This window comes from Phyllostomus hastatus, unplaced genomic scaffold (genome assembly GCF_019186645.2).
Source record: "Phyllostomus hastatus isolate PE091 unplaced genomic scaffold, TTU_PhHast_1.1 phas_scaffold_78, whole genome shotgun sequence".
Lineage (NCBI taxonomy): Eukaryota > Metazoa > Chordata > Mammalia > Chiroptera > Phyllostomidae > Phyllostomus > Phyllostomus hastatus.
The window spans coordinates 3,646,523-3,670,918 of NW_025334041.1; the positions used below are offsets into that span (position 1 = coordinate 3,646,523).

A 24,396-nucleotide genomic window follows, 5' to 3' on the forward strand; every position below is an offset into this window, starting at 1 on the left:
GCACTTATCCGCGTGCTCTCGCCCCTGTGCTCTCACCACATGCACTCAACTTGCACTGCATTCACCTGCACTCCAGTCACCTGAACTACATTCACCTGAACTACACTAACTCCTACTGTTCTCACCTGCACTGCATTCACTTGCATGCACTCGCCTGCATGCTTCGTCTCCTCCCAGTGAAGTTACCTTGCTCGCATCTTAGAAAACCCACCACCCACTTGACCAGCAAGCCGAGGGCCTGCACAGAACTGTCCTGTGGCCGAAAGCCTGGCGTTTCGCCCATGTCTGTGTCTACCTTGGCTTCCGAGAAAGCGAGTAGCTGACTGAGAGGCCGCTGAAGCACTGTACTGGGGGGTGGGGGGGCCACTGCGACTCCCTTTGGTCTCCGCCCCCTCACTGACACGAGATTGCAAGGAGCGAGTGGGCCCAAGTCCTGGGACAAAGTCAGGCCCTTCCGCAGGCCCCGCTTATCCAGGTGTCTGGCTGGAGAGGTCTGTCCTTTTCTGTCTCCCCCGCTGGCTCGGGTGCCATCAAGCCTGGGGGACTGTCCTTCTGGGAGGCAGGGCCGTCTGGCCCACGGTGCTCGGGAGCCGTGTCCCCCCTCCCTCCCCCTGCTCACTGCTGACACAGAGCATCCCAGGGCCCCACCTGTGCGTGGACGGGCGCCTCTCACCTGCTGGTCGGGCTCTGTGCAGCCTCGACCTGTTCGAGCAAAATAAAAAAAGCAAAACCAGAAAACACATCAAAGATTTAAGTTAATGTTCAAGGATCTGTTACTTGACTGATGTTCATATGCATGCATAGTGATTTTTAAGAGAAGAAATGGTTTGCCAGTTTTCATAGCTCCTACAGGGTTCAAAGGTTGGAGCTGGGCCACTAGCGTTTGGGTGGCATGCAACCAGTAGGTGCTTTGCCACCCCGTGGGGAGGTGCTGGAAGCCAGGCTGCTCCGTCTGAGCTCGCCCCTGGGGGTGCCGAGGCCTAGGGTGGGGTGGGGAGACTGCCGTTAACCACAGTGGCTCGTGCCACTCCCACACGCAGTCATCCGTGGCGTGTCCTCCTGCCGAGGTCTCTGTCTCCATCTGCCAGGACATGCCGCCCGTGGAGCGGGGCAGGGAGTCATACTTGGGTGTGTTTCAGGTGGAGACCAGGCTCATCGACAAACTGGACAGCCTGATGTCCGAAGGCAAAGGTGACGAAACCTACCGTGAGCTCTTCAACAGTATGTGAGTAGCATTTCCCCGCCGTGGGGTCCAGCCGGGGGTTAGCATCGGCAGTGCGCAGCTGGGTGGCGCGGCAGCAGCTGGGGCTCACGGGTGCACTTTGTCTTTGCTGAGGGGGAGGTCCAGGGGGCTGGCCTGACTCCAGCACACGGGTCGGCTTGTACTGATGGTTAGACTTGTCTCATGTTCGTCTGCAACGGGACAGGTCCTGTGGCCCAGGGCAGCCCTCGCCCTCCTCCTGCCCGGGAACTTGCGAACCGGGGTGGGAGGAGAATGGCTTCCAGGTGGGCTGAGAGGGGGAGGAGACCCAAAATGCGTGATTGTTGTGTCGGTGCGCGGTGCCCTGCAAGGCCTGGCCACTGGACCCCAGTCCCCAGTCCCCATCCACCCTCCAGCACTTGCTGTCGTCCTGCTGCGCCGCTGGCCGGGGCGGCGTCTGTGGCTCCCTGAGAGTTTCCTGTTAGAGACTCACAGGAGCGAGTCATTGTTAGTGAATTCTGCATTGGGGACGGGGCAAGGGACCGAGATCGTCCTCATCAGCAGAGAGGGGCGCGTCCCAGGAGGGGCTGCTGCTGCAGGTGTCTGTCTGCCGTGGGACGTGGCCCTGTGGACACGGAAGGGTGTTCAGGATTCTCAGGCCAGCACTTGCTTTCTCTCCGGCGTTCTGTGCACCTTCGTCGCTTTCGAGCCTGCACACTTACCCAGTGCTTCCTGTGCCCGGGGCCCGCCCGAAAGTGAGCAGGAGCGCTGGAGCACTGACTCACGCTCACAGCTCGGAGCCCTGGGTGTAAGAATTCACCTAGGTCTGGAAAGTATTGCTGGCGACTGGGAGACTTCCACTCGCCTGATTCAGGATCTTACCTGAAGCTTTTAAGAAGATTCTGCGGAAAAGACGAGCCAAGGACGGGTGTGCAGATTTCCTGTGGCAGTGCGGGGGATGGGGGGCGACAATGCCCTCCCTCTGCGCACGGAATCCCGAACGGCGCTGCGTCTCCTGGCGCTGCGCTGCCCTGGAGCTGGAGTCAGTGTCCAGCAAGCCCGCCTCCGTTCGCGTGGGCAAAGCGGGAGCCCCCCACAGCACTGGCGTGGAGCGAGGACGCTGGTTAAAACCCCGTCCGCTGTAATGAATTGCTCTTGAAAGCAGCCCTCGTGCCAGTCACGGGGCCTTTGTTCGAACAAAGCACTAAATGAGAAGGCACTCAGTGGAATGAGTCTCTTGAGATTCGGGATTAATTTTGGTAATAAATGCGCAAGATGAAGAGCCCCTCGCTCGCTTCCGTGGCGCCTTGCGGCTGCTTCAGTGGCGGCCTGCGAGTGAGCAGCTTGGATCGCCGCTGTGTGAACGGGACTTTGAAACAGCGGAGAGGCCTTGGCGTTGAAATCACAGCAATGTTTAACATATTAATCATCTATAATTAGGACTATTTAAAGGGCCTGGTTTATTCAATGGGGATTTTTATTCTTGTGCTGTGCTTTTTTTTTTTTTTTTGGCATAATACTAGAAACGTGTTACAATAGATACTTTCCTTTCCTGCTTGGACGATCAGCGCAGTGGGGACACATGAAACCCGACGAGGTGATCATTACATCCTCTTTGCTACCTGGGCCCAGAAAAGGAAGTGGAAACCCACCTGCATTTCGGGTGATGGGAACACACTGTTTGGCCGTGGGAATCGGGGCGAAGTAGCACCGTCACAGCGACCCACTGCTGCACGGTCACAGGACGGAGCCCCGTTGGCTGTCTGGGACTCCTGGAAGTTAGTTCAGGAGCCGGAAGCGACTCCCTGCTCCTGAAACGTAGCAGCTGCCCTAGTGTGAGCCTTTCCATTCCGACGGCGCCTTCCCAGGCACTCGCGCGTCTTGCTCCCTCCAACCCTGACGTCGTCTGGGTCTACCCATGCTGCATACTTCTGAGGCAAGGGTCGGGGCTGATCGCTCTCGATAACGCAGATGTTGCGGATCGCGGACGCCAGTGTGAGTGCTCAGAACAGAGGGTCAGACGCGGACCGGGCTCCCCCTGGCGGTCCTGAAGCGCTCACCAGGCTTGACTGAGCCCCGGCCCATGCCAGGACGCTCCTCGGGCCGGGGACGCAGGCGGGACTGGGCTGGGGGAGCACGTGGCGGGGGACCCCCAGCCTTGGGGGGTCCTGGGGGAGCTTCCAGGAGAGGTAACCCCCGTCTCGGGTTTCCCCCCTGTGCTGCTCTGAGCAGTCCAGTAAGACGCCAGAGCAGTTGAGAGACTTACTCGGCCATCACAGCAGGTTGTAGTTTGGAGACACAGGATTCGCTCCGTGATCTGTCCCCCAGGCACCTGACGCTTTTGTGCAGACTGAGACAGCGTGCAGACACAGGTGCTTTAAGTACGCGTGACAGCCCCAGCACAACCCAGCTTGACACACAGACAGGTAGCCTGAGGGTCAAGTCCACGCCCCCCCACCCCACAAGCTTCCTTCCTGGAGTGAAACCTGCTGGGCGCTGCGTCACTCTGCAGCCCAGCGCCGTGGGTCCCCCGCTGACTGTCTATTCGCACGAAGTAGCTAGCGCCTCGTGCTGTCGTTGGACGAGTCCCCTGTGTACTCACCGGGGCACGTGGGCTGGATTATGGACCCACTGAAAATACCCCGCCTCCCCCAGGCCAACTAGGGAGCCCCCCCCCCCCCCGCCGGTAGCCTGGGGTTTGTATCAGGTGCGACTGGAGGGCGAGCTTCGACCCAAAGAACCAGCTGGCTGTAGAAGCCCGCGCGCTGGGCCCCACCTGTGGGTGCTGGGCCCGTCAGGGGAGCAGGCCGTGCAGAGCTCTGCCTCTCCCTGCAAGACGCTCCGGCTCCTTCCTGCCTCGGGAGGCTGTGCACAGGAGCCCCACTCACACCCCTGCAAAGCCTCTGTGTATTTTTAGAGCGATCACTTAACTCGGGTTCTTTGTCTTTCAGCGTCTAAAGCACAGGAGGTGTGGGCTGCCACTTGGGGCCGTTTCCGTGGCACCCCGCGCTGCTTTGGCAGGCACGGTTGCGTTTCAGCTCTTGGTTCGGCGCCACGTTGGCATTTAAGCTCGAAATAGATGCTGTTCCGAGGGGTTTTTGTTTGTATGTTTGTTTTTAACGAAAACACATTTAAATCAAACGAGGGGGCCTCCCCCTGGGCGGGTCCGTCAGGGAAAGCTGCACCCTTTCATATGCTACCTGCCCCGCCCCCACCGCCAGCTAGGACACGGCGCGGAACAAACCAGAGAGACGGCGGAGCTTTTCCCTGCACTCCCTCCCTTCCCACTGAGCACAGAGTGGAACCGCAGGCTGGGGCTGCGCTCTGTGTGAGAACCCTTTTCCCGGCGATTTCTGCGCCCAGGACGAAGGACACACAAGACTGTGGACAGAGGGATGATCCTTCGGTTCGGAGGGACGGGGGGGGTGTCCTCGCAGAGCCGTGCCTGCGCTCTGGCCCCGCTCCCCGGGGCACGTTCAGGCTCTCAGGCGCTGCCCACCGTGCGGTTAACTTGCCGAGAGGCAGGGAGGAGAGGGGAGCAGACGCTAGTTGTTGCAACTGGAGTTACCCTCTGTTCACAGAGTGCCTCCGTGCCGAGGTGCCGGAGGTCGGGGGAGGCAGGAGGCACGTGTGGGTGTGGGTGTGGCTGGGGGCCGGGCAGCAGCCCGCGGGGAAGGGGGGGCGCCGCACAGAAAGCCTGGTGGCTGCTGACGCGGGGAGTGGAACTGGGGAGCGAGCGCGCGGATAGTACACTCCACAGCGAGTGGGCAAATGCTCAGTGAGCCAGGAGACGCCACGCGTCACGCCGTCTGCACTGGGACCTTCCTGTGGCACTGCCGTGCCGTGCGGTGGGGTTGCTCGGATGAGGATGCATTCCACCGAGAGGTAGGAGAACAGACTCGCAGGTGCCGCCGGTCTGGCTGGGCTGGCCGAGAGGGTGCCCGACGGGGTGGGGCGCGAGCCTGCTCCCACTGCAGAGGAGCCGGGAGAGGAGTGTCTGCGGGCTGTGAGGCGTGCTCGTCTGTCTTGGGAAATGTGATTCTGTGCATGTGCTCGTACTTGATGCCTTGGATAATCTGAACATCCATTTGCTTTGTCAATGCTTCCCGGATTAGAATTCCACTCTTTGGTCCCTACCCTAGGTAAGACGCTGTTTGCAAATTGTGCTCCTTGTACGACGTGGCGGTGGTTGCTAAGACATGTAAGGTGCTGAGGAAAGTAAAATGGTTGTCATGGCGACTGATAAAAATAAACGTTAAAAATGCCCCGGGCTCTCTCTCTCCCAGTCTGCTGAAGAAAATCGAGCGGGAAACATGGCGGGAAAGTGGGGTTTCGTTAATCGCCACCGTGACCCGGCTGATGGAGAGGTTGCTGGATTACAGGTAAGCCACGTGCCGCGGGTTCCTGGTGTGCTGCGCCCCGGGGAGGCCGCCCGGGGCGTGGTGGCCCTCACGCACACGTGCGTCTCCGCACACGGGGGCAAGGGGGCCGGGTGCACGGAGATCATGGGCTTGGAACTCGCTGGCACAGTGTTTATGTGGGGTTTCCCCCCTTTCTTTCTGTCTCGTGTGGGTCAGCAGTTCTTTCAAAGTCTCGGCGGGTGGAGGGGGTTCTCAGGTCCCATTGTCAAAGGGGTTTTTGTTGGTTTCTTATCTGGACTTGGCTGTGCGAGCCAAGCCAGTAAGTAGATCCATCAGTTTTAGGGTGAAGACAGTGGAACAGAGAATTGCACCATCGTGCTGCTTTTTATAGCCATCATTTTTTAGATGTTTAAATGATCTAAACTGTTCAAGCAGTTTGGCCCACTTCGATGTGTGGTGTTTTTGTCTCACTCTGAGAACAAGGCCCCCCGTCCCCATTGTTGACAGCCCGGCTTACCCGCCCCTTCTCGCCCACACGGGAGGTGCACTGTGTGATTACACCCCTTCACTTCTCCTCCCGGAGCCCCGGCCTCGCGGAGGGGGCGCCTCCCCCTGGAGGGGAACTTCTCCGCAGCAGTGGGTGCTTGGGGGTCAGCCCCCTCCCCACCTGGGATCCTGCAGCCCTGGGAAGTTCCTCCAGCTGCTCAGCCTTAATCTGAGCGGCCACCTGCCTCTTATTTCCCTAAAAGTACCCTCTGAGCTCGGCCCTAGGCAGGGAGTTCTGAGTTCTGACTGTTGCTTTCTGTTTTCAGGGACTGCATGAAAATGGGGGAGGTGGACGGCAAGAAGATTGGCTGCACAGTTAGCCTTCTGGTTAGTAACCCACTGCCCGCCCCTCCCCCCTGTAGCCTAACACTGTGTTTTGTTTTGTTTTTACAGAAATAGTGCATTTTGTGTGGTTTCTGTCCACAGTGAGTTTTCACCTGGTCGTTTCTTAGACGAGTTTACAAGTACGCCTAAAAGAAGCCCAGCGAGCTTCAGGTTGAATTAAATCCCAGAAAGTGATCTGCCCCTCGCACTGCCGATTCCCCCAGGGTCCCAGCAGCCCCCATGGCCCCCCCCCCCCCCGCCCCCGCGCCCTCGTGCTCCTGTGGCCGGGCCCTGCACTCCCCAGCCTCTGCCGCTCTCTGGCAACGAGCACAGCGCCCCCAGGGAGAACTCTGTGCTTTTCTTTTCACCCTTAATTAGTACATGTCAGTGATCTCTTCTTTCGGGACTGGCAGCTTTCTGGTAAACACACTGATTTTTACTCTCCGGCTTCCTTGTACCTTAACCCTGCTAGGCCGCTACTAGATAAGGTTTGGACTAGACGTAGGACGATCCTATATATTTTACGACCCAAAGGAGCTAGTTTTGAGGGTCAGAGGAAATACTATGTGAGGCTAGCAGGCTCCCCCAGACCCGCCCTGGGAAAGCTGCGTCCGTGCTTACACGTCTCACAACTAGGGGTTAAACTGAGCGAGGCGCTCGCCGTGGGGCACAGCGATGGCCGCGCACTCGCACACACACCCTTTGTCAGTGCTCACACACGTGAGTTGGTGCCGGGGTGACTTCCCGTAACCAGATCTGGAAGGCAGGAGCCTGCGGCTGCTTCCGTTTGCAGACCTGTGAGCCTCGCGCTCTCCCGGGCTCGGGTCGCAGAGGGAATGGGACGTCGCCGTCGAGTCCCAGTATGTGATTTTCCCGCGCTGACTGTCCGGTGTCCGCCCGGGCTCAGCCTGTTCGGGCCCCCCCCCCCCATGCTGCCGGCCTCCCTCAGCGGCTTCGGTGGGTCGTGCGGGGCCGCGTCAGGTTCTGTGTATCCCCCGGGGGCACGGCCCCCCTTCACGGCTCTCAGCGCCCCCTTCTGTACCCCGGCCAGCTCCGTTTCCCTGCCCTATTCTCACCGCACTGCCTTCATCTCTGAGCTCTTGCCCTGTTCTTCCCCACACCCACCGCTGCCGCCTCCTCCTCCTCCTCCTCCGCCTCTCAGAGTTAATTGTTACACCTCCACCTCCGACACCAGCCTCTAAGAACAGCGAGGCCCGCGCACCCTCCCGCGGGCCGCACCTCGCCACGCACGGTCTCCCATAACCTGCCAGTGGTCTCGGCGGCAGCCTCGGGTCGGGTCGTCGGGCCAGGCTCGCTGGGTCAGTCCACTTCCCTCCCCTCTCCATGTGAGTCTCTAACCTCGAACTTGACTAAGTTTGTTCCCACTTGTAAACCTCCTGTCTGCGTTTCCCCGGGGTTTTTTTTCACCCCCAAGCTCTCACTCCAGTCCGCATCCTGAGCCCCAGCTCCCTGCTTGCATGTGTGGGGAGGGAAGCCCAGCTTTAAGGTTCTTCTCTGTGTGTCTCCTGACTCCTGGCTCTGCCCCAGCGCCAGGCAAAGGCTCATGAATAATGTCACAGGAAAGCTGCACCGTTTTCCAAAAGAGTTTTTCCCTGTTGCCTCCACCTTCTCTCGCAGTGCCTGCTGCCTGGAGGGAAACAGGTACAGGTCCATTTCCCCAAGTTCATTGCCTCAAGCGGAATAGCACAAGGATTGCTTCCTCAGACGAAGGAATTAATACTCTGCCCCAAATGTGTTTATTCTCATCTCCCCGAAGGAAGGAACAAATGCTTAATAAGATCAGTGGCCACAAAGAATCTATCCAGTTAGCTTGCAGTGGCTGAGAATAGTTCTTCTAGAAAATGTTACCATTTGGAAAGCTGTTCTCATTTCCACCAGCACACGAACACGTCTGATTCAAGAAGCAGATACGTAACACCGAAGCTGATCTTTCCCGCTTCCGCCCCATCTGGCGGCTTCTTGGTGTTTCCTCACAGCAGTTCGGTTCTCCCCTGCAACCGCTCGCTTCCTGCCAGGGGTCCTCCCCACTGTTGGGGGGTCAGCTCCAGCTGGACTTCGGGAGGGCCCTGGCTTTCTGTGCACCCTCAGAGTTCAGCTGGAGTGTCAAATCGGTGAACGCGCATGATCTTGGACATGGCTCGTGCGAGGAATGTCGTTGTTGTTTTGTTCTGTGTCGCAAGTTTTCCCAGACTACGTGAAATATTCTCACGTGTGATGAGAGTTCTCGCTCTCATTCTCTCTCTCTCTCTCTCAGAATTGTTCACTTACAAAGGGATCCCTTACTTTGTTTTCAAAGAGGGCTGTGCCTTCCCAGGAAGCTATCAGAGCACACCATCCTTTAATTGCGTAAAAACCTGCCGTGGGTTGTTAGATTTGTGTTTACGGTACAGCGGTTCTTGCTAATTAAAATGATCTGGATTATAATGAGAGCTGTGCAGAGCATTTGTTACTGAGCTGTTTAAAGAACGCCCAGGTCTATAGAACACAAGAGGAAAAGGGGGAGGGGGAGAGTATAAGTTGGAAAAAAATCATTTTTACATTCGACTGCATGTCAGGGTCTCAAGGTTGGAAGCGTCTGAGGAGTGGGCTCCTAGGAGGCGGTGTCCAGAAAGGACCCTGATAGACGTGCTCAGAGCACCAGTATGCAGAGTGCTCAGGCTTCAAGCTCAAGTACAATTTAAGGAGCCGCATTGGCTAATTTAGTCCCTCCCCAAAGCCCCCGCTAGCTAATTGGCTTCAAAACCTTGCAGGATTTGTGGCCTTTGCCCCTTGGAAAAGCCTGTCACTCGGTCAGGTCCTCAGATTGATCTCCCGCCATGGTCCTCCCTTCATACAAAGTGGCCCCAGTCAGAGTGACAGCAGCAGGCAGGGCGGGAGCCCTCCCCCACGCCCCCCCCGCCGTGCTCCACTCCCGAAAGTGCCCACTGGAGTTGCGCGGCGCCGTGCTCTTGCTGGAACCCAGCTGTATGCCCGCTTGCTCCTCTGTGGACTCCGTCCGGGGAGGGCTGAAGTATGTCTAATGTGGTGTGGGGCTGGAGGCAGGGGCTGCTGATGTGCCTTTGAATGCCGAGGTCACACGCCCAGGTGAAGTCCAAGTTGAGTTTGATGACATCACCATGCGTTAGTGAAGTTCAGTAAGACCCAGATACTTTTCTTTATGAATAAATACAGTATTTTCAATAAGCTTGCCTCTCTAATGATAATTCGAAACAAAATATGTTGTTGTTAATCCCTTTATGCTTTGTACATAAAGTAGAAATACTTAAACTCCAGCGCAAGGGGAAAATCCCAGACGACACCGTGTCAGTGAAGGGTTTTTTCATTTCCCCTCTTTCACAGCATTCTTTGGGGAACAAATGCGTTCACATTGTTTTTTTTTATTCATCCTTGCTTTTATGTCTTATTTTTCCTCGATGTAAACATGTGTTTGAAACTTGAAAGAAACGCCCTCGAAATCACCAATTAAGTTTAAGAAGCAGGTTGCTCTTTTACATATTTTCCCATAGGCTGATTGCCTATTGACAGTTTAACGAAAAAGAATAGAAAGTCACGAAAGAAACATTAGTTAGCAGTGGTAACACCTGTGAAAGCTCCCTGCGCGTCCAGCGACCGTTGGGTCAGAGCGAACCCAGGCAGTGTTGAATCAGAACCATGTCCCCAGGCCTCCTGACTTCTTGCTTTTAGAGACATTTGTACGAAAAAAAGTATCCTTTCTCTTTGATGAAGCTTCCGCAGAGTAACAGCAAGATACACGCAGGCCTGACTGCGGAGGAACTCTCCACATTGTACTTTCTTTTTCCAGAACTTCTACAAGACCGAGCTGAACAAGGAAGAGATGTACATACGCTACATCCACAAACTCTACGACCTGCACCTCAAAGCGCAGAACTTCACAGGTAACCCCGTCTTCTGGCGCAGGGCGGGGGGTGGGGGCGGGGCTGGCCTCCAGGTGCTCGCCAAGACACACCCTCCGCTCCCTGGCGTCAGGGCCGGGGGCGCAGGCATGTCTCCTCTAAGCTGAAGTTTGCTTCTTGTGTAATGCATCCGTCTCTTGTTCTCTGTTTCCAACCCCTGTATCAGGTGAGGAACCACCTATTTTTTTAAAAATTGAAATTTATTTTTAATCGGATCATTTTGTACTTCATTTTAATTTTTATATATATTATATATATTACTACATCTCTCTGCATAGTTTTTTAAAGGCTGCTTTGGGGGTTACAAGATGCGTACCTAACTTCTCACAGTCTGCCGAGAGTTCGTGTTTTACCACCTCGCGGTGAATGTGGGGGCAGCAGCCGTGGGGGCCGGCCCTTCGACCCTCCCTGCCTTGTGTGGTGGCCGCCGTGTGCGTTGCGTTTACAGGCATCGAAGTCCCCGCCAGAGAGTGTCACAGTTTTTGCTTTCAACAGTCAAGGATAAAAATATCAAGACAAAATTAGTTACTTAGGTATTTTCTACTGTTCTTTCTCTGTTTAGGGAGTTCCCAGGTTCCCTGTCACCACTTTCACTCAACCTAGAGGTCTTTGACACCGATCCAGTGGGGAAGAACTCTTAGTTCGCTTCGCCTGAGAGTGTCTGTGTTTCCCCCTCACCCTCCGGGGGGGGGGAGGGGGGGCACGTTTGCCGGAGACGGCGCTCCGGGCGGGCTGTGCTTTCGCTTCAGCGCGCGGGCAAGTGTCGTCGCCCCCGGTGCTGTGCTGGCCTCTACGGCGGTTTCCGATGGGATCTGCCGTCGTTAACTCGGGCCCTGGCCTGTGACCTGTACTCTGCTACTTCCAAGATCTGATCTTTGGTTTTCAGCAGTTGGGTTACGACTTAAAGGGCACGGTTTCCTTTACGTGTTTGTCCTCTTGGGGGTGCAGAACTCCTTGGATGGAGAAGCTAGCTTCCTTCACCGACTCCAGGACGCTTTCGGGGCCTGTTGGCTCGAATACTTTTCTGCACCCGTCTCTCCCCTCCCCCCCGGGACTCCGGTGAAGGGAGGGTAGGCCTTTTGGTGTCGTTCCATGACTTCCTGGGGCTCTGTTCATTGTTTTTTTTCCATTTCTGTGTGTTCCGTCGTTCAGATCGGATGATTCCTGTTGGCCCATTTCCAAGGCCGCCGACTCCCCTGGGTCAGTGCCGTGAGCGGGGGGCCCTTCCAGAGAAATGTCCACCTCCGTTTACCACCGTGTTATTCAGCTGTAAACTCTTCATCGGGCTCTCGTGGCTTCCATTTCCTTGCGGGGGGGAAAAAAAAGCGTCCACTTTTAATCCATGGGACGTGGTCATAATAGCTGCTTCATATTATTTGTCTGTCGTTCCAGCATCTGAGTCATCTTGTGGTTAGCATCTGTTAATTGCCTTTTCCCTTTGAGATTTGTTTGTTTTTCCTGTTTCTTTGACTATCAAATCATTTTGAATTGTATCCTGAACATTCTTTAATATTATCTTGTGAGACTCTGGATTTTGATTAAAATCTCCTGGAGAATGTTCACCTTTTTTTTTTTAAGTTTAGCCAACAGTCCAGTTTGTTTCAAACCTCACGCCCTGAACCATCTTCTGAAAATGGGGACCCCCCCAAAGTTGGTTTAGTCTCCAAAGCCGTTGCAGCACTGTTCTCGTCTCTCCAGCATGAGGTCGTCGCCCAGGGGGAGTCTGGGACCTAGACAGGCACCTGTACCATAGTTATTTCTCAAAACCATCTTTCGTTGAGTCTGGTCTTGCCTGCCCTTGTGCAGCTGGGGGACGAGCCCGTGACGTCACCCACGGGAAGTTAAAGGCCCCACCCCCACCCCTCCAGCTCCCTTGTGTCTGCATCCCCCTCGCTCTCCGGTCCTCACGGGCTCCTCGCCTCCTGTCTGACTCGATCAGAGCCAGAACACTCAGAGCCCAGACTTGATGCTCTCCGCACGGGGAGGCACCCCCTGCGCTGGGTCTGCCTGGGGGCCGAGCTGTGACGCCCGGGAGCCTGTGGAAGCCACCACTGCCATTTATGACCGTCCCCATTGTCCCCACTGCTTGTCTGCAGTGTTGATCCCGGGACACGGAGCGGCCCGGAGGAGCCCATGGGCTCCACCCGCAGACGGTCCTCGTCACTGTCCTCTTCGCTGTCCTCCCTTGGCGGGGCTCTCCTGGGAGGGCGTCCTGTTGTCTTCCAGCGCGGTTCCGGGGGGCAGGGCAGGCCACGCCGGGAGACGAGAGGCAGCAAATAAACCCAGGCCACTGTCCACTCTGTGGCCATCGGAGACTGATCTTCCTGCTCTGATTTACTGGGTCGGCCCAAAAGTCCATGTGGTTTTTATTTTCCATAAAATAAGAGACACATTTTTCATATTTCACCAATAACTTTATTGATTTGGGTATTTTGAGTATTTTAGCTATTTCCAGTGGGAATAGCTAAATTCCAGTGGGAATTGGCTTCTCGTGGGCAGAGGCCAGGGGTGCTGCTAAACCCCTTCCAATGCATCAGACAGCCCCACGGCAAAGAATTACTTGGCCAAAATGTCAACAGGACCAAGAAACTTTGCAAAGCACTTTTCACACGTCCGATCAGTCGCAGCACCTTCTCCGTACACTGCACAGATCCCTTTTGTTTTTCAGGTGTGTGTTCACCTTCCCTGAAATAATAAAGCACAATAAGCCACACATGCTACATATCCTCTTCCATCTTCAGTATTAAAGTGGCTGGGCAAAAATGGACCCATTGTGGTCAGCTTTTTTAAAAATTCACACTGGGATGACCGCTGTTACAACACAGTCTAACAAAATTGTTTCAAATGAAGTTAAAGACAGCTAAGCACTCCTAGAGCCATCGTATGGAAAAAATAGATGAACTTTTTGGCCAGCCGGTATGTCTGACTCCTTCAGGGGTTGCTCTGTGTTCCGTGGAGGGTTTTTCCACGGCAGTCGCCGGGGAAACGGGGTGGAGTGTGCGTGCTGCGCCTTACCGGAACCCCGGCACTGGGCCCGGGGACGGCCCATCTCGATCTCTTGTTACACCGTCCTTCCGGGGGACACCTGAGTTTGTGGCCACTCCCTCGCCTTTCCGAGGGCACGGGGGTCCTTTCTGAAGTGGCGCCCATGTTCCCGGAATTTCCGGGCGCCTCCAGCGGCTGGTCCCCCCTGTCCACCGAGAGCACCTGTCCCTGCTGCGTGGGGAGACCTGAGCCCATCTTGGCCCTTCCTGTTCCTCACCCCCCTCACGTCGTCGTCCGTGAGGTGGTGTTGGTGTGGCCTAAAAAAATCTCTCAAAATAGTTTCCTTCCATGGTTCCTACTTCTTTCCTTAAATGAGCCTTTCCCATCCCTCAGCTGGACTGCTTTTTCTCGATCGCCAAAATTACTCCCGAGAGCAATGCCAACCACCTTCCACCAGCTGGACCAGGCGCCAGATTTGGGAAAGAATGTGTCGCTAGAAGCCAGCCAGGCCCACTTAGAGTCACATTGTCTGTGGCCGCTTTCGTGCCACCGCGGCAGAGCTGAGTGGCTCCAGCAGACACCATATGGTCTGCAGGCCTGTGCTGCTGTCCGTCTGTGTTTCGAGAAAGTTTTGCCAGCCTCGTCTCTCGCTGTAACCGGCAACTCCATTGCCAGTGTGTGTCTTCTGACAAAAGAAAGCCCCAGTTCTCTGTTCTAGGCCGGTCCTAATGGAACCAGCCCCTGTCTCTGCAGCCTCATCTGCCCACTGGCACGGCCTTCCTCTTTTCCCCCCTTCCGGGGCCAGCTCCCCCCACCCCCTGCGGTGGTCCGTGCAGCCTGCGCCCTCCTGGGACTCCGCCTGCCCTCTCCCGCCGCCGCCGTTTCTCCTGCGCTGAGCGGCTGTCTCCCAGTCTTTCCCTATGGCCATGTTCCAGGTTTCGATTGCAGCACCCTCATGTCGTTTTCATTAATAGTTATGTAAGGCCTGGAGGTGTCATAGCGTTTTTGTCAATAGTTATGTAAAGCCTGGATGTGCACGAGCGTGGGTAGGTGGGTAGGTGGGTAGACAGGAAAACGGCTTCATCTCTAGTTCAAGGGTGAATTCCCTGAGGATAGAGACAATTTATTCTCTTCAGTCTTGTTAGTTCTTAGAATAGTGCCTGGCAATATGAGATTTGAATAAATGCATTGCTTTTAACTTAAAACTTTTTTTTATCATTTATGTTATTATAGTTATTCCAGTCCCCCCTGCCCTTTGACCCCAAACCTACCTTTTATATCAGTGGGGGGAAAAAAAAACCTGGCAGGCTTGTTTTATTTAAAGTTCATTAGAAAAGAAAAAAGAAATGAGAGAAGCAGCTGAGGACACATAAGAGAAGCTCTTCTAGACACATGGCAGTTCTGTTTCGGTTCCCCAAGCCCAGTCCGCATCCAGCTCCTCGCACTTGGGAAGTCTTCCTTCTTCTGTTTGTTTGCAGCCTCTCTGTTCCCAGAGTCCCGAGAAACAAGTCCTTTCCCCGCAGGACGTTTTATTCATCTCGCTCCTGTTCTCCTTCCTGTGCGTCCTCGGAGGAAGTGAGATTGATGGGGAAACTCTTCTGTCCTCGTAGGGTCCTGCTGAAGGGCACGGCCCTCTGCAGCCGTTTGCAGCAGGGATTGCTCTCCCAGCCCCCTCAGTCCCCGCTGCGTTACCACGTCCTTCGTCTAGTGGTGGCCTCATGGCACGGTCCTCCCCGTGATGGAGTGAGGTGCCCACGCTCCCACGTGCGGTGATGCCTCGTGTTCAAACTGTGAACGCTCTTTAAAAGAGTATCTGCTGGAAATTTTGGAGGCGATTCATTTTTCCATCTTTAATACATAATATCATCTACTAAAGATACAGAAAAAACACACAGCACATCACAACAAAACACTTGCCACTTGCTAATAAGTTCAAAATCTTCCTCCGTCTTCTGCTCTGGTGTCCATGCCTCAGAGCTATGTTTCAGTTCATGAAAAATTGTATGATTTCTTTTTTTTTTTTTTTTACAAAAACTGTTTGCCCCAGGCAGCCATCATCATTTTGCCAAATGAAATCCTCACAGAGGTGTGAGTTGTCTTCGCACCTTCCCCATGCTGCCGCCAGTCATCGGCCGGCCGGCTCTGGTGGCCTGCTGGGGCTACCTGGTGCCCACACTTACCACGGTCTGTTTACACACACACACACACACACACACACACCCCGCCGAACATGTGTGTGCTTTCTAACTCGGCGTTTATCCCTGGAGATTCTGGGTTTCTCCTGTGCCCTCTGCTGCCCTCCGGCCCCTTCGCCCCTCCTGCACCCTGCCTGCACCCGGACTCCCCCCCACCCCCCACTGTGCCCCAGTCTTGCAGCCTGGGACCACCCAGGAGCATTTAGCTACCATCTTTGCTTTCCCACACGGGCCCTCGGGAACACGCCCGTAGTCCCACCTGGAGGCACTCACCGTCAACTTCCCCAGCCCACAGAGGCGCGCGTCCCTGCAACACACGTCCCTCGACATTTTTGTGATGACGCTTGCGTCTGGGCCTTGTGAAAAGGAGGAAGAACGGAAGGAGAGAGAGGCAGAGAGTGAATGAAGGGACTACAAGGGGCCAGACGATTGGATGCAAACCCCCGAGGGTCCCCTCTCCCCGGGAAGGCGCCATCGGCTCTGCCGCGGCGGCCCGTAGCCCCGGCATCCTTCCTCAGTCTCACGGAGCACGGAGAACCGGCCCTCTCCGGGTTGTCAGGGAGCAGCGCGCTGCGGGGGCGGCCGGGGGCGGGGCCCCGTGTGGACCGTGGCCCCCTTTCCCTGCAGAGGCCGCCTACACGCTGCTGCTGTACGACGAGCTGCTGGAGTGGTCGGACCGGCCGCTGCGCGAGTTCCTCAGCTACCCCATGCAGACCGAGTGGCAGCGCAAGGAGCAGCTGCACCTGGCCATCATCCAGAACTTCGACCGGGGCAAGGTGAGTGCCCGCCGTGGCACCTCCCCCGGCGGGGCCTTCGGGTGCCGGCGTGCCTCAGGGACACCCAAGCGGCCATCAAAGTGCAGATTCCCCGGGCCCTTCCTGGGCATTCCCACCGAGCAGGTCTGCAGGGGGTGGGGATCCTCATCTCCAGCCTCCTGGTGTCCACGTGGGTTCCTGGGTTCCGTGCTGTCTTCCTGCCCGGCGTGGCAGGGGTCCTCGTGGAGCCAGGTTGTGGGGGTGGGGAAGGGAGCCCCGTGACCGGACTGCAGCCCTGTCCGACCTCGGGGTGGGGGTGCGCAACGTGGGGGGCGGGGAGGGGATCGCTAACTCGTGTCCCCGTGGCCCGCAGTGCTGGGAGAACGGCATCATCCTCTGCCGGAAGATCGCGGAGCAGTACGAGAGCTTCTACGACTACAGAAACCTGAGCAGGATGCGGGTGAGGCGCCTGCGGGGGCGTGCTCCTCGCGCGGCATGGGGGGTGGCGCACGGCGTCCCAGTGGGAAATGGACACTGCGGGGGTGGTGGGGGGGGGCCGGGCAGGTCCCATGGGGTAGGGAGGAAGCTTCGTGAAGACGAGCCTCTGCTCGGGGGCGCTTGGCTGCCAGACCGAGAAGCAACCAAAGGCTCTGCGCGGTGCTTTCCACGGGGATGCGAAGAGTGAGCTGGCCCTTACCCCCCCGCCCCCTCGCTGGCGGTTTTCAACCTTCTTCATCTTGCGGCACACGGGAACTCATTGCTAAAACTCCCCGGCTCACCAAAAATATACTTTTTGCCTATCTGACAAAAAAAAAAAGGTATGATTTTGATTCATTCACACCAGACGGCTATTGTTGTACCGGCCGTTGTCGCTTTTTTAACTGACAGCCTAAGGGACACGCGGCCAGTGCCTCTGACGAACTGGCCAGGTGTTGCGTGTTTTAAACGTTCTTGTGGCCCCCGGTTAAAAATCGCGGGTGGAGGCTGAACACCCCATCAGAAATACACAGTCAAAGCCAGGATCGATACTTCTAGTTTGTCGAGGAAAATCCCCACACTGTTGGAACAGCTTCCCCCTTGGACACAAACCTGTGTAACAATTTATTATTCTTCGTGCCGTGGTCTGAGCAGCAAAATAGTAGAAACGGCTAACAGACCCGTTTTTAAACGTTTGGGGGCTCACTTCTGCAGGCGCCGGCTGCCTTCAGCTTCAGAAGTGTATTTGTGTTGGCCGAGCCTGAACCAGGGCCCGCCCGAGGGCCCGAGCTTAAAGTCCGGTGTCCGTGAGGCCAGGGTCCCCTCCTCCCCCTCTCGCAGGCCCAGCCCAGTCCCGCGGGCTCTCCGAGTCCGTGCTCTTTGGAGTCGCGAACGTTGGTCATCATGTCCTTGAGTTCCTCCAGGTTTCTAAAACAGGGTCACCAGTGTTTACCTGTAAAGCAAAGAGGCAGTGATGTTGCCTTGTGACTCCGCGGTAGCCACTGGAGAGATGCTATCCCTAACCTGTAAGGCCCGTGTCACCCCCTGCCCCCCCTGTAACTCATTCAGGGGGCTGGAGCGGGCCCAGGTCACTGGCAGTACTTCCCGTGGGCGGGGCGTCGGCGAGGACACGCCCCTTGAGGCTCTTGTCAGTCACCCTGGCTCCCGCAGGCCCTGCGGTTTCCCGTGAAACCGTCTCTTGCTGCCCTTGGCATCCCGGCCCGTGAGAGAGGGAGGCTGCAGTGTTTCCTGGGAGAGCCCGTGGGTGCCGCCATCACTGAGATTTTTACAGAGTCGTTGGGGCTTCGCGCTGCGGGCCACCTGCTCTTCCAGGTGCCGTGCCTGGGGGCGGGGGCGGGGGCGGAGTTCAGGTGCGGTAGGAGCCTTCTCTGGAACCCTGGCGACAGCAGTACCAGCAGTGGGAGCCATATGCGTCCTGCGATTTCAAGTTCCCCATCGCCAGAGACGCACTTCAGACGCCCAGCTCAGACCGCACTGGGCGCCGTGGGCCGCCCCCCGGGGTGGCTGCTCAGTTTCTCCCCGCCCATCCCGAGCCAGTGAGCACTGCCCCTGCCCTGCGTGGCCGGTCCGAGGACAGGCAGACCCCCACAGGGGCGCTCACCTGGCCTGAGACTCCTCCCGAAAGGGCTGCTGCTTCTCACACTTCACACCGACGTTGCTCAGTTGGGAGGAGAACATTTCCCCCGTGGACGGTGTGCACAGAAATCATGTTCTCCAGCAAGAACACGGAAGAATGCACCCGACCCTTCACAGCCGGGGCCCGTGAGCCCCCCGAGAACCAGAACGGGGCCTCCTCTCCTGGGACGAGACGCCCTCTGCTGCCCTCCTTGGGGCTGAGTGGGAGGGCTGAGCCGAGTGTCTCCCCTACAGGTGATGGAGGCCTCTCTGTACGACAAAATCATGGACCAGCAGCGGCTCGAGCCAGAGTTCTTCAGAGTCGGATTTTATGGGAAGAAATTCCCGTTTTTCTTAAGAGTGAGTAATGTGCTGTGTAATTGGCTGTCACGCTCCCAGCAGGTGTCCCGGTCCGGACGGCGGAGACGCTCGTGGCATTTACCCTCTCAGACACCAGAACGGCAGGAGATGCCCTCCTCCCGTCTTAGCCTGCAGACCCCACACTTACCGGGAGGGCCCCGTTCTGAATAATTTCCCAAGACACCCAACAACCTTTTGATTTTCCTCCCCAAGTCTCGAACTTTGCCGAATGGATGAGCAATCTTTGGTCACTAGAGTCGTTTCTCTGGCGTGACTGCTGGTCACTCTTCCTCAGAGGCAGCATCAGAGGAAAGGGCAGGCCAGCTGGGGGTGGGGGTCCCGCACCGTGGACCACGTGGCGATCCCATGTCCCGTGGAGGCCTGCCTGCAGGTCCGGGGGAAGAGCAGTGTGGGCACCGTGACGCCTTTGTGGCAGGGTACGCGTCACCCAGCACAGGGAGCCCGCGGACTGCCGGCATGAACTCGCTCTGCAGAAGGGGAGTTTCCAGGTGCTCCAGGGTCCCTGCCGGGCAGTCAAGTGCCCGGCTCCGCTGTCCCGTTTATTCACGTCGTGCCGAGTAGTGTCTCGTGTGCTCGGGGCTTGCCGGACACACCGATGGGCAGCGTCTAAGCTCTGTGGAAGCTTTGGTCGGGAGAGGAGATGCACCTCCCCAAGCAACCAGGGAGACAAGCCTGGGATGGTTCTTTAAATCGAGTGACTTCATTACGAACTTTAAATCTCAACGTGCAGCACAAAGGTGGTATTTGTGCGTCCCCAAACCCTGCTCTGCCCTCAGCACGCGGGAGTAGATGTAGGTGGGGGGTGCCGGGAGGCCAGGGGGAGGAGAACGCTGACCCAAGTTCATGGTCACTCAGAAAACAGTCACCGGCCTTTCAGGTGGGAGGTGTTGGTGCCCGGGAGCTCACGGGGCTTAGGATCCTGTGCCCCTGAACCAACTGGTTTCTTTCGGGCTCGGGCAAGTGTACACTATCATATTCTAAAGTACCCGAACACCAGACCCAGGCTCACTCCAGCGTCACGTGGAACAGACGTCAAACGACAGGCTGGCCCCACCTTTCACCGGCTGCAGTGACCGTGTGTTTGGGTTTGACCTGTGCCACAGGGACACGGGTGAAATCTCCGTGTTGGGTTGAGACGCGATGTTGGGGTGGTCCCAAAGCTAACCCTGAAGACGGGTGGCCAGAGGACGGGGGGAAGCTCCCTTCTGGAGCAGGAACAGGGGCCAAGGCTGAGTCCTGGGAGCGGGCCGCTGCGGGCCTGGGCTGTGGCCGGCACCCCTGCATGGTGCCCTGGCCGGGACCAGGCTCTGAGAGACCCCGGGGGCATGCTAGGGCCGTGAGCAGCACGGGGGCCCGAGGCCCCCGTGGGTGACCTCCAGGAGGGTTCACGGGGGACCCCGCTACAGCAGACCCACTTCCTGGTAGCTCAGGGTCGTGCGAAGTAAGAGATCATGTTTCCTTCCGTGCTAGACTCAGGGCTCGCTGGTCCGTCATGCACAGTAGGCAGTGGTTAGACAAGGTGTTTTCAGATGGTCCACAAATCTGTTTTTAATTTCTTCTAAAGAATCAGAAGAAAAAAGTGAACGTTGAGGTTTAAAAAGTTTTATATTTTCTATTGTGTTATACATCAGTTACTGTGGTTATATGCATGCATGTCTTTATACCAGAGCAGCCGTGCAGTAGATCTCTAGCATGTTTATGGCGGAAGGGACTCTCAGAAGTCATAATGCGTCCTGGCCAAGTTCAAGTTCAACGAGCGAGCGCTCTGTAAGGTGCCCTAGATGGCCACTTAGCATATGCAATTGACATGAATTAAAAGTATAAAGTTAAAAGAACCAAAGTCATTGAAGAGCCATAATTTTAAAGGGAATTAGCATTTAATAAAATAAATTTTGTTTAAAAAGTCTATTAGAATAAACCAACCTCTACATCATCAGGCTTTTAAAAACAGCCTTTCTGGCTATAAATGGCATTTCTTTCCAAATGAAGGAGAAGGGTCGCCCTCTATTGGTTTTTAAAGGCACTGCACCCTTCGGAATCCCTAGGCTAGATTCTAGTCTATTGTTCAATTCAAAAACAAACATCAACGCTAAATTTTCCTCTCGTTGTTTGTCCAATTTCAAGGTAATTTTTAAAGCTCAGACAGACTAAAACATTGAAGGATCTGAGTAGCTTTTTTTTTTTACCCTCGTGGAGAATGTGCTCTTACCTGGCAGTGTGTGAATCTGAAGAATAATTTCTCTGGGGAGAGTGACCAGGGGCAAGGATTGGGGGGCTGAGTCACTGCTCAGTGACGCCCTGTGCTACTTAAATCCCCCCTAAGAGTATGCATTTCCTTTGGGGGTTAAATAAGACAGGGGCAGAGTGCCCGGTCAGAGACTGCCCAGCAGTTCTAATGGCACCATCATTCACCTGTGAGAGCGCCCTCAGGTCTACCCCAGTCACTACCCCAGTCACGAGGGTGCTCTTTGGAATCGGCCCACCTTTCCTGCTGCCCAGTCTACCTCCAGGACGACCTTGCCCCTTCTTACCTGGTGCCAGACAGTCCTGACCCACGGGAGGCACATTGACTGTAGAACAAGACAAAACGCAAATAGATGTCCAGCATTTTGAACAGCCTAAACCTTCGCTCGGGAGCTGGAGCCCCAGCGGACTCCGCCTGCCTTTCTCCGGCACCCAGGACCGCTGAGCTTGGCAGCTCCTCCGAGAGGGCCCCGTGCAGTGCGTCTTTAGAGACGGTGCACACAGCTTTTCCTCCGCATCCTGGGAGAAACCTGATATCCCGTTCGCAGAACAAATCTTTGGCCTGAGTGCGGTGAATGAGGGGAGGGGCATGAGCGCCCGGTCTTGAGAAGCGAGGACCCTCTCTGCCTCCCCAGGCAGGTGAACTGGGGAGGGTGGGGCCGTGCTGCTGGGGTTACTGAAAGTCCAGGGAGCGAAGCTCACGGGCGCCAACCTGCATTTCTCGTGTTTGGGCACGTTTCTCAGGCCGTTCCAGGGGCGGGGAGCCACGGGCTCACTCACTGCCAGAGCCGCCGTAGCTTCTGGCTTCTCTGCAGCTCATGCACTCGGCTCATGCACCTGGCTGTTTTTACCCTTCATTGCGTTTATCGGGGTGACGGGGGCTCATAAAATGATGCAGGTTTCAGGTGTACAGTTCTGTAACCCATCACCCTTGTTGTGTGTTCACCACCCCAAGTCCAGTCTCCTTCCGTCGCCGCGTGTCCCCCCTTCCCCCTCTGCCACCTCCCCCACCCCCTTCCCTCTGCTGGCCACCACACTGCTGTCGGTGTCTGTGAGGTTTTTTATTTTTTTTTTGCTTAATTTCGTCACCTTTCTCACCACCCAGCCCCGTCGCCCCGCTCCCCGCCGGCAGCTGTCAGTCTGCCCGCTGTGTCCGCGCGTGCGTCCATCCGCTCAGCTTGTCCGTTTCCCTTCCGCCCGCAGAACAAGGAGTTCGTGTGCCGCGGGCACGACTACGAGCGGCTGGAGGCCTTCCAGCAGCGCATGCTCACCGAGTTCCCGCACGCCATCGCCATGCAGCACGCCAACCAGCCCGACGAGACCATCTTCCAGGCGGAGGCGCAGTGTATCCGACCCGCCCCGGGGAGCATGCGCGTCCCCGCGGCAGGGGGAGGGGGCGGGGGGCCGTCGCGGCTGGGTCTCTTTCTCCCCGTTTCCCGTCAGCTCCTTCCAGCTCAGCCCCTCCTGAGCACACTTGTTCTCTTTATGATCATGATGTCAGTTGAAGAGGAATCTCCTGAAGATCCGTTCAGTTTTTTTTTTTTCCTTTTCATGAAAACTTTTCTGTATCTTCAGCTCTGCTTTCAGAGCTCTTTTTAGTGATTTCCCTTAGAGACATTTCTTTCTGCCGTACCCTATGGAAACGGCTTCAGTTCAAGGAAATCACAGCCTTATGTTTACGGGAACGTATGGTTCACCCCCTTTCCCCTTGACATTTTTATTTTGGAATGAGGGAGGCCTGGAAAGAGGTCCCCCAGGATCTTTGGGGGCTCTTGGCCACAGCATCCTGGGCAGCCTTGTGTGATTGCTCTGCAGCTGACCCTCCCGTGGTGCAAACAGGAGCCACTCAGCTGAGGTCACGTAGGCGTCAGAGACAAAGGCCGTTCCCCCAGCCGGGACTTTCTGAATCCCCCGTCTCTTCCTGAAGCGGTGGGTGGGTCTCAAAGACCCTAAAGACCCCTGGTAACTGTGGGCACTGTTCCAGAGTAGAACCTAAAATGCAACAGTGGCCAGTAATTGTTGTGCATAGAGAAAACTACTTTGCCATCCTTCTCGGAATGCGAAGAGGAGGTAAAGAGGCAATTATAATACCTGTAGTTTTTAAAATACCAGCTACAACTGAACCTCTGCTTCTCGGCACAAGGCCCGGGAGAGTGGGGAGCTCAAAGGCGGGAATCCCAGCTGCAACTGGGAGCCTCGCGCAGGGAGGTGTCCGTCACCCTGGGGCTGGCTCCGCCTTTGGTCCCAGTCGCGGGCACTGATACAGTGTTACACGGATACATGTAAAAAGGGGCACGCAGAGGGCAAAGACAAGTGCATCCCCTACAATGACTGAAGATAAGGTGCAGGGGTTAGAACTCATGCAATCCCGAGCACCCACGACCCAAACAATCCCCACCCATTCTCCTCCCCCGCCAAAGAAAATCAGTGATAAATTCATGGGTCATAGAAATTTTAAACTGATATATTTTTAGAATCGCCTACCTAAAGCTAACTCAAGGCCTGTCGTTGGAGGAGTGATTGGTGTGAACAGAGGTCTGGGCACTTTCTTGGGAATGTTTTAAATTGCTTCGAGTCAGAGCAGAACCAGTGGCAGGCTATTGCCCAGCCCCTCCTCTCCGCCCCACCCTGCTCAGCGGCAGCCGGCCGTCGGAATGTCGGGTTTCCTCCTTGACCCCACCCTCCCAGACCTGCAGATCTACGCCGTGACCCCCATCCCGGAGAGCCAGGAGGTGCTGCAGCGAGAGGGCGTCCCGGACAACATCAAAAGCTTCTACAGGGTGAACCACATCTGGAAGTTCCGCTACGACCGCCCCTTTCACAGAGGAGCCAAAGACAAGGAGAACGAGTTCAAGGTACGGCAGCGGCATGCTGTTACCCCTCCGGGCTGGGGGCTGGGAGCGCACTGGGTTCAGACCCTCACTGCGTGTGGACTCGGAGTACAGTCGGGCAAGAGAACTGGGAAGGCACGGGAATCACTGCATCCGGTGGTGCTGAGCTCTGCCGGGCGCCAGAGTGCACGGGGCGCTCACTGACCGGGACGAGTCCTGGCCCCCAGCCCAGGGATTCTAACCCGGTGCGTCTGAGAGCCAGTCCTGGCGTCTGCTTCCTGCCGCAGGTCCCGTGGCCGCGGGCCCCACGCAGTCTTTGACCTCTCCCGGTCGAGCTCAGTCCTCTCACTCATTCTCTGCGAGCCAGCCGTGGGAGGCCCAGGACAGGTGTTCTCAGGTGCAGTCCAGGGCGACGAGTAAAGGATGCTGAGCAGAGAGGACTTCCGGGCAGAGCTCAGTGGGCAGATGGCAGGGACAGCTGGGGGGGGCGGCACCCTGCACTGCCCTGCCCTGCCCTCTGCTGCTG

At 56.5% G+C, this 24,396-nt stretch overlaps 1 protein-coding gene across 3 annotated transcripts in view; it reads left to right on the forward strand.

Moving 5' to 3' along the window:
• The window catches only part of DOCK4 (dedicator of cytokinesis 4), a 277,427-nt gene that overhangs the window by 232,791 nt on the left and 20,240 nt on the right, over window positions 1-24,396 (forward strand). For 2 of the 3 annotated variants that reach the window (XM_045827550.1, XM_045827552.1), the window contains exons 32-41: window positions 1,140-1,225; window positions 5,317-5,343; window positions 5,488-5,583; window positions 6,375-6,435; window positions 10,256-10,349; window positions 16,175-16,323; window positions 16,676-16,762; window positions 18,670-18,774; window positions 22,243-22,384; window positions 23,728-23,894. In XM_045827550.1, coding sequence (XP_045683506.1) covers window positions 1,140-1,225; window positions 5,317-5,343; window positions 5,488-5,583; window positions 6,375-6,435; window positions 10,256-10,349; window positions 16,175-16,323; window positions 16,676-16,762; window positions 18,670-18,774; window positions 22,243-22,384; window positions 23,728-23,894 — 1,014 coding nt within the window. The remainder of the gene's footprint in view (window positions 1-1,139; window positions 1,226-5,316; window positions 5,344-5,487; window positions 5,584-6,374; window positions 6,436-10,255; window positions 10,350-16,174; window positions 16,324-16,675; window positions 16,763-18,669; window positions 18,775-22,242; window positions 22,385-23,727; window positions 23,895-24,396) is intronic. The other variant, XM_045827551.1, reaches the window with a different exon arrangement.